We start from the raw sequence: 10,077 nt of genomic DNA on the forward strand, positions 1-10,077 counted from the left end.
AAACTATGAACCTTGATGGGGCTTAACATGAGGGACGAAGACTAGTTTAAACTATGACCTTGTTGGTGTTTAACATGAAGGACGAAGACAGTTTTAAACTATGACCTTGTTGGTGTTTAAGATGAAGGACAAAGACAGCTTTAAACTATGACCTTGATGGGGCTTAACATGAGGGACGAAGACAGTTTTAAACTATGACCTTGTTGGTGTTTAACATGAGGGACGAAGACAGTTTTAATCTATGATCTTGTTGGTGTTTAACATGAGGGACTAAGACAGATTTAAACTAGTCTGTAAAACAGACTGCATCGAACCTTCCACTTTTGCTTCTGTTGTACCTGGTACATGGGGGGGGGGGTAACTTCCATTCAAGTGTACCATATGCTTTTAGACCACGTAACTTGGGATCATATCTCTGGTAGTAGAACCACAGAACATAATGGATATTGCTGCTTTGGTACTGTCTCTTATTATCTCTGGGCACTTCACTCCTCTCTTGAATACACTTTTTTTTGTCCCAGTGTTGTCCAAAAGGTTGGTTTCATCATAGTTGTATATATCCTCTTGTGGGACCTTTGTTCCATCCTCGTTTTGAATCGTCTGCTCTATGTTTTTGAAGAACTGTCTTACATAAGCTGCCGATACTCTTGATTTTGATGTTTTGACACAATAGAGTTGTCAGTTGCTTATGATGTAGTTTCACAAAGCTCCTAACCCAATTCAAAGTAGCCCCATAACAACCATAACAACACGTTGAATGCAATTAAACCATTAAGGCTATCATACTTACAAGGATACCGCAGAAAGTTTACAAACACGTATATCTTTACCACTTGGAAGCAGCCATTTTGAATGTCATCCTCACAAGGTGATCAAAAATTTAAAAAACAGCGGCAATTCCACGAAAATGCTAAAATATATACAAAACATTGGAAATAATTTAAAATGCAAAAATATTTACCATATTAGTCTGCTTATGCATTGAATCTTTTTTTAGGATTTTGTTCAGTTGACGGTATCTAGAAATATATAGTGTTACGTATCTGTCGTAACAATAGGTTTCACGACTATAAATCCTCCTGATCTACACTACCTACAAGTTTCTAGGCGGTAATACTTTTTGGGTAGTAAATAGTTTTTTCAAAAATTCAGTTCAGCTATACTTGTTCTTAACTAATCATCTGCGTTTTAAGATCACGGCACCTTACAGCGGGTTTTTCATGGAACCAGACTGTTTTGATATTGCAAAATCATATCAAACTTTTGCTTGTTTGTTTGAAGCGAGCAAAATGTTGTTTCTTTATTTAGGTTTGGTCACACAGAGAAATACTTCTGCATTCCTGCATCAATCATTTTTTGGAAAGAGCGCTTTCGCCCAGTCATTAGCACGTGATGGATTCATTGGTTTGAGAGTATCTCTGGAAATAGCCAAACTGTAAGTTTTTTTTTAATTTTGCGCAAAGCTACACGAGGGCTAGCCGTCCCTAATTTAGCAGTGTAAGACAAGTTATCACCACCCAACGCCAACTCTTTGGCTACTCTTTTACTAACAAATAGTGGGATTGACGGTTACATTATAACGCCCCCACGGCTGAAAGGGCGAGCATGTTTGGTGTGACGGGGATTCGAACCCGCAACCTTCAGATTGCGAGTCGAGCGCCCTAACTACCTGGCCATGCTGTATTTTTGGACACTGTAACAGTTACTTTCAACAAATCTTCTTTAAAATAGTAAATAAGTATTATCATCGTCATAAGACTTCAAAATTATGTGAAAATAGATTTAAACAAATTTACACGCATATTTTTAACCATCGAACAAAAGCAGTAAATGACTTGCCCCAGCTGGGATTCAGTAAGTTGTTACAGCTGCCATCTAGGGAGCGATATTTTGTTAATGTACAAGGCTTTACGGGTCTACAAACATAGCTCATCGCGGTATCCTTCAAAGTGAGTTCGGCAAGTCCGAAATTAGCTGATCGATGACCATGGTGGGGTGGCTGGAACAACAAAATATTTCACGAATAGAAAATTCAATGATCCAAAAATATATATATAAATATTGCACGTGACATAGCGTAATTTATAAGACTATCACTGAATATAGCGTTTTTTTCAAACATGTGTATGTCTTTACGTACGTGTCTTTGAGTGTGTGACTATAATATTTATAATATCTACTTAACGCATGTTTCATAAGATGGGACCAAATCATCAATAAGAAATGGAAATGAGTTAGTTTTATATTATTTTTAAACATGATGTAATTTGCGATAAATTATATTTTAAAACTGTTCTGTTTTACTAGAGAAACCGTTTGTTTGCATAAAAATATGTACTTAATATTTTGCAGGTAAGTTCAAAGAATCTATACTGGGGCAACCGCAATATGCTGATGGTAAGTATTCTTAGCCAATAAAGTGAAAATATTGTCAAGTTCACTAAGACAGCGTCTGAGAATATGATGTAATGATATCTCATAAGAGACGGTAGTTAATAACGGTGAGGTGAAACAAACAAACACAAATCATACTGGTGTATTGATAAATTTGCCAAGTCCTGCGAGATAACCATGATAAATAGAAACAATAGACAATTTTCCTCCCTTTATAGCTATATTTTTGTGCGTCAGCAATACCAAGCGTGGGGCGCGCGTACGCACCTGGTCTCTACTGGCCTACCCTCAAATTGATATTCTTTCAGGCAGGATTAGAATAAATTAATGTATGAGACTTTTGGCGTGATCAAATAGATCAATCGAAAGGGTGTGACCTCCTGATTCGAAAACTGTAATTAGAATTCAGATTGGTCAAAAGTTGACGGAGCTACGAGCTAACCGTTTGTGCTTGAAAAAAAAAGAAGAGAAAACAAACAAACTCAGAGTTGTTCTGTGAGCCTCCCATCCACGGATAAAAATATTAAAGTTCATTTGAAAGGTTGATGATTTGGTTCTTTAATATAATACATTATAAAATGTATAATTTTATAGAACAAATGGATCATTTTGTTATTGTCCTTTTTTTTGTAGATCGATTTAACAAAAGCAGGTTATTATTATTGCTTAAAACTTACTTCAAAAGACTGTATATATCCTTTTGATATCGCAACACAGAAGTAGATGTTGTGCCTTAATCTAAAATAATCAAACAACGAAAATATAATCGTATACAATACAACAATTAATACCTTCAAAATAAATAAACTGTGAATAAAATTTGTTTGTTTGAAGTTATGCACAAAGCTACAAAATGGACTATCTGTGCTTTGCCTACCACGGGTATCGAAACCCGGTTTCTAGTGTTGTAAGTCCGCAGACATACCGCCGTGCCACAATTTCACTTTCTATGTCACACATTGGGTAAGATATGGTACGTTCTTTATAATCATCCTGTATCTGCTTGAGTCCAGCTCACTTAGGTTTAGTTTGTTTTGAATTTCGTCAACATCAGCCACCGCCAACTTTTGGGTTACTCTTTTATCAACGAATAGACCGGGACATTATATCGCCCCATGGGTGAAAAGGCGAGCATGTTCGGTGACAGAGATTCGAACCCGCAACTTTCAGATGAAATTTATACTACAACATAGCACCATAACGCTGATATGAAGAGCCGTTGCTTGAGTTCTACCCACTTCCTAGATTGACTCGTGACCTTACAACTTGATCCTGTAAGATACTTCTGCGGCCAATGACCATCAATTAATAATTACGTGAAACAGTGTGAAAGAACATTAAAAGCTGGGTGTCTAAAGCTGGTAACAGAAAGCACCCCTACCCGCCACTACTTTAGCCGCTACCTCTTCGTACAAAGTCACCCTGACCATCGTACAGTGTATACCATGTTTTAAGTATATAAATAGTGAGTTCTTAAAGCTTATAAACAAACTTTTGGTGAGGTAATAATGAATACTTTAATAATATATTATAATACTGTGTGAAAGTTAGGATTTTTGTATTATTTATCATAGCAGCCACCCCCACATTTTCTAAAGTTCATAACCCGGACACAGGACTGGTACTTCAACTTCTAAACTAAAAAATAAACAACTGAAAACCAGTATTAATCGAGAATTTACATTAACATCTATATTGTACAGACAAATACAATTATATTACTACCTTTACAGTGAGAATGGTGGTAAAAGGTTAAAAGCTACATACTTAACATTACGTTTAAACGTGGCAGGATCTCAATAGAGTGGTATACTTAAATTAACCTGTAACGTAAGATTATTTACTGCGATAATCTTTTTACATAGTTTTCTGGTATTATTGTTTCTAAATTTTTTCATTCATATAAAACTAAGTAGCAGAAAGAAAATTTATTGTGATAATGTTGATGCAATTCATCATCAGCTATTTTAACAGCATGCTAGTCAGGGAGGAGGCTGAATACTATGTTACATTACTGAAGTTGTAGTGCCATTTTTATTCAATTTCTTAATTTAGTAGTATATAATTACCTAATCATGTTAATTATGATATAACTAGATAGTTGAAGCACTCACTTCATGGTATAACATTTACGTATCACTCTCTTCTCTCCCCCTTTTTACAACTCATAGGAGCAGGTGACTGGTCTATAATTTCAAATTTGAATTATATTTTAATCAACATACGAGGCTCGCAGTTGTGGTATTCCTGACAACTTGTGCGATTACATAAGGTTCTAGAATTCGAGGATTTTGGTATTTTTCTTAGGTCACTGAAGCAAATCTGCAAAATAAAACGAAAATCCACAAGAGACAAAAACAAGCAAGTTAAATATTAACAACAAAGCAACAAAATATAGCAATAATGGAAGTTAAAACTCCAGCATGTCACAAATATACAAAGACAAAAACAATGTACTGCAGATAACGTTCCCAGTTCGTGTTAGGGCTTTGAAATACAGGTGAAAACTTTATTTTAAAGTCTCCGCACAAGCCAATCACATTCAGAGAAACATTGGTAGGGATAGTTTTGTATTCCCACGTGGCTGTCAAGTCGATAACCTCAGAAAGTGAACCGATGATCCAATACATTAATAATAATACAGAGACAACCTAGATGAATATCAACTTTAGAGGCAACAGAGTCATATTTACTAAATATCTATGCCGGGCTTATTGGCACAAAACCCCAACCGTAAAAAAGCCGCCAAACTGTGAAAAATTGTAATCTAGATATATAAAAAGGTATATTCATATATTCTCACACAATTAGGGTATATGTGGTAGGTTATATCTTTCTACACCTTGGCTCTACTTCTGCAGACACTTTTCCTTCTAGGATAATTATACAGTTCCATATCTGTACTTTATATTCTGGATTTATTTGCTTGTGAAATGCGTATGACACAATATAAATCAACCAATAAATATTGACAGGAATTGAAAAACCACGAATAGCTACTGACTGTGGCTCTCTACCTAGTGCACGAGCTGTTTCTGTTGCAATATCACCAGACGTGAACGTTCCTGACAAATACTTAACGTTACTAATTATGCAATTTGCACAGTTTCTTGATCACGACTTGTCCCAAACAAGCGTAACAAGAGGTAAGTAAATAAAATTAGATAGAAATCTCAGCAAAATTGAAAAATGAGCTATAATGTAAACAAATGAATAACATTAAAGCTAGGCTAAAGATACATATATATTTCTATGGAGTAAATTATGTTTTTATCACAAATCGGTAAGCGGAAACCTCATATTTCTCAGAGCTTGTTTACGAACAAGTAAAGGTTATACTAACAGTGCAATATTTTATATGTAACTGATGATATGTTGAAAAAAACTGTCTTCTAAAGTGTTTAAATACACACAGTTAAACGTATCGATAGCAAAGAGACCAAAGTCGTTAACTTAGGATTACTTCAAAAAGTTCTTTGTTTTTATATATTAAATAAAACAAAATATGAAGCTATAAAAAACAGCATGCAAGTTACTATTACTATATAATTTTTATCTATTAGGTAGCAACGGTACTGGTATAGTGTGCTGCAAACCCGAAATACTGAAGAACCCTGAGCTCCATCATCCAGCTTGCTTCGAAATTGTCATTCCCAAGAATGACCCCTTCTTTTCACAGTTCGGTGAAACGTGCATGGAATTTGTGAGATCAGCTCCAGCACCACGTCCAGGCTGTACCTTGGGTAAGAAACTCAACATCATGTACACCCATTTTCACTCTTCGGAAACAACATGAAGTCGTAATATTAACTGGAAGACGTAATTTACTGTGTTATTTTTCAACTGTGCTTTTAAATATTTGGGTGAAAACACACAAAGATAAAGCATTTAGGATCACAAAGTTACTCAGAGACGCTTTTTCTATTTGCTATGTTTACTAAACATTTGACCAGCAAAGCAATGCTTTTTCTTTCAGGTCCACGTGAACAACTAAATCAAGTAACATCTTTTATTGATGCTTCTAACATCTACGGATCTACAGAAGAACAGGGGAAAGAACTTAGAAGAGGAATTAACGGTACTTTAAACAAATGCCTTTTGTAAAAATGTAATCGATAGTATAAAAATGAGGAAAGAAACTAGATAATTTTATTTCCTGTGATTTGATTTGTTGATCTTAATCGATTCCAATGGTATGGTTCGTGGAATACTCGAAAACTTGTGTTCTGGATAAAACTATTATGGATAAGGCAAAATTTCCTGCACAATTTGGGTTTTAAACTTCACGCAATTTTATTCTTTTAGCTTACAAACTTACTAACGATACAACACAATTCTCCAAACAATTAATATATGATATTTTTATGGTGTTGTATATGTTAACATCAAATATAATAATAATTTCGCCTAAAGCAATAAGTTTCAGAGTTTTATTTCCAAATAGCGTTATTTAATAGAATAGAAGTAAAATAAATAAGCATACATACTTAATGTAAAACTAGTGCAAATGGATACCATTATATTAATGAGTGTGTGTATGCATCTTCTACATAGTTTACTAAAATACCAATATTTCAAAATTACTTCTCTAATTTAAAACTCGTTAGGAGGGTTTGACATTCGATCTAGTTAACACGATCGTCATTTTAAAGTTACGTTAATACATAGTAATATATTACAGCTTTTTTTTTTCTCGACAGGACTGTTGAGTATATCAGAGACCGGAAATACTGAACTCTTACCCCCAGCCTCAGACGAGGAATGTGAAATACCTAACAACAACAGCAGCAAATATTTCTGTTTTAAAGCAGGTATACTTCATTTAATTTTTCTGAATTAAGCATTAAATTACCGATCTTAATCAACACAGAACTTGTCCCTGATTTAAATCCAGAATAACCATTTCAATAATATCGATTTTAAAACGATTTGATATGTCTGTAAATGCCCCAAGTTGCACAACGGTATGTCTGCGGACTTTCAATGCTAGAAACTGGGTTTCAGTACCCGCGATGAGCAGAGCACAGATAGCCCATTGTGTAGCTTTGTACTTAACTTCAAGCAAACAAACAAATTTTCTCTAAACTATCAAAAGATTTTTTAGTGTGAAAACTATAAAAAAACAGAGAAAATAAGCCCTTCCAAACTAATGAAGAACTCTAGCTTTAACTATGATTAAGTAAAATATATTCATTAAATTACAATAATTTGAAATATTGCACTGTCTAAATAACTTTTATTTATCAGCAAATACTATTACACGCAATATTAAATTAAAGCAATTATTTAAATAAATAATGAACACATTACACCTAAAAGAGTTTAAAGTTTTCATACTAAATGTGTAATTACTTTTTGATGTAAAACGGTTTCCTTTCTCTTTGTTGGTCCGGCATGGCCAGGTTGTCAGAGCGCTCGACTCGCAATCTGAGGGTCGCGGGTTCGAATCCCCGTCACACTAAACATGCTCGCCCTTTCCGTCGTGGGGGCGTTACAAAGTGATGGTCAATCCCATTATTCGTTGGTAAAACAGTAGCCCAAGAGTTGGCGGTGGGTGTTGATGACTAGCTGCCTTCCCTCTCGTCTTACTCTGCTAAATTAGGGACGGCTAGCGCATATAGCCCTCGTGTAGCTTTGCGCGAAATTCAAAAAACAAGCAAATAAACCTTTCTCTTTGTTTTATTGCTTTCAGGAGGAACAAGTAACTTAAACTTATAAGTTGTATAGTTTCGGATGCTATTTTCTCCGTACTGTCGCCTATAATCACACATGATAATGATATTAATCAGTTTCGAAACATTTATTTTGGCACATTGTTTTGAGTAATATATAAGTGTTTATAAATAATAAACATATTCAAAATTCGGGGCAATACAATTGTTTTAAATTATTGGACAAATAAAATGTACATAGATAAATTGAGGAAAGTCTCGTTTGTTTGTTTTTAAGTTAAGCACAAAGTCATACAATGGGCTATCTGGGCTCTTCCCACCACGGGTATTGAAACCCCGATTCTAGCATTGTAAGTCCGCAGACATGCCGCTGTGCTACTGGGGGCAGAGGAAAAATCAACGGAGAGGAGTTTGTATATTTTATTTGTATATGACAGCCTGACAACGGGGACTTTTTTGCAGTGTAAACTGCGCTGCAGGGTTATTTTCAAGATTCATGGTTGACAGATATAGCATGACTGAACGCAGCAAAATAAACTCTAATGACATGTTGAGCCTCCAAAATCGTTTTAGTACAACGTAAACAGCCTCTGTAATAGTTAACGTTTATAGAATTAAGATTTTGTAACAGTTAACGTGTATAGAATTAAGATTTTGTAACAGTTAACGTTTAAAAAATTAAAATGTCGTAACAGTTAATATTCTTGCTTGAGATAAAGTTTACACAAAGGAAGTTATACTTGAAAGTTGTTGTTATGAACCTAATAAATATCTGTTCTAGCATCTCGATATGTTGTCCAAAACTTCCTATATAGATGCAGTCTATTAACAACGCCATTCAAGTACATTTAATGTTTGTAGAGTTACGGTTTGTAACAGTTAACATGTGTAAAAGCAAGGTATTATTATTATACCGAACGTATCTGCAGTTAAAGTTTCTATAATTTATTTGTTGTAACAATTAACATTTCTAGCGCTATTGCAACATATATCTGTCGCTATGTGATGTAATTGTTAATGAATGAACCAAGGTGTTGTAACACGTAAAGTATTAAGCATATTACATAAAGACAGATAATTTTTTGTATTGTATTCTAACAGTTAACATTTAACAAGGGGTTAGTGATATGAGAATGTGACCTAGTGTTAGGCAGTGTATTTGTAATTGTCTGAATAATAAATCTATATGACAAAGAATAATTTAATATTTATTTATAAAGTCAGCCTGCTTTACTTATTCAAGTATATTATGCTAAACTATCGCTCAAACAATATACATACTTCATGATGAGTGAAAATTAAACTAAGTATAATACAATAAGTTATCTAAATAGAAGGTGTATTACGTTTACATTACAAATTGGGGAGAAAGTGCACACACACAAACAAATACTATTGTCATGCGGCCTGTTAACTGTTTATATACTAGCGCTGTGTTTCTCGTGGGTTCTAGAATGATCGATAAGACTCTCACGTCGCGATTGGTTTAGAGAAATCTATAGCCAGTGGTTATCAACATTTTAAGCATAACAAAAATGTGACCCAATTTCAATGAAAATGATTCACTTATGTAAAAGAACGTATGACGTTTTGTGAGAAATCTGTACGTGATGGAGAAAAATTGATATCATTTTCGGATTTAGCGTACAGAAATTACCGTGGAACATGTAAACATTTCAAGACAGTAAAACAAAACCATCGCAGGCCTGTTTTATTAAACGACTATAAGTTTGCATATAAGCTTATCCCTGTTGTTGTTGCTAAGAAATTAATCAAAATATATGTATTTTGATATCTACAAACGACATTGAACAGGTGATGAGCGTGTTAACGAGCAAATTAACTTAGCTCTTCTCCACACCATTTGGATGAGAGAACATAACAGAGTAGCCAGATTGTTGGGTTATTACAACCCAGGATGGAATGACGAGATTCTTTACCAAGAAGCTCGACGTGTTGTGGGCGCTGAAATGCAGCACATAGTCTTCAACGAATTCTTACCATTACTGTT

General features: G+C 34.5%; 1 protein-coding gene across 1 annotated transcript; it reads left to right on the plus strand.

Annotated features, from left to right (window-relative positions):
* Nucleotides 1-2,352: 2,352 nt before the first annotated feature.
* LOC111084509 (chorion peroxidase-like) lies at nt 2,353-10,024 on the plus strand (the record flags this gene model as incomplete). The annotated part of the gene is made up of 6 exons (XM_022381210.1): nt 2,353-2,397; nt 5,370-5,540; nt 5,958-6,137; nt 6,371-6,472; nt 7,095-7,205; nt 9,882-10,024. Coding segments are annotated over 6 exons (752 nt in total), but the record flags the coding sequence as incomplete, so codon positions are not given.
* Nucleotides 10,025-10,077: the final 53 nt, after the last annotated feature.

This window comes from Limulus polyphemus, unplaced genomic scaffold, assembly GCF_000517525.1.
Source record: "Limulus polyphemus unplaced genomic scaffold, Limulus_polyphemus-2.1.2 Scaffold77664, whole genome shotgun sequence".
NCBI lineage: Eukaryota > Metazoa > Arthropoda > Merostomata > Xiphosura > Limulidae > Limulus > Limulus polyphemus.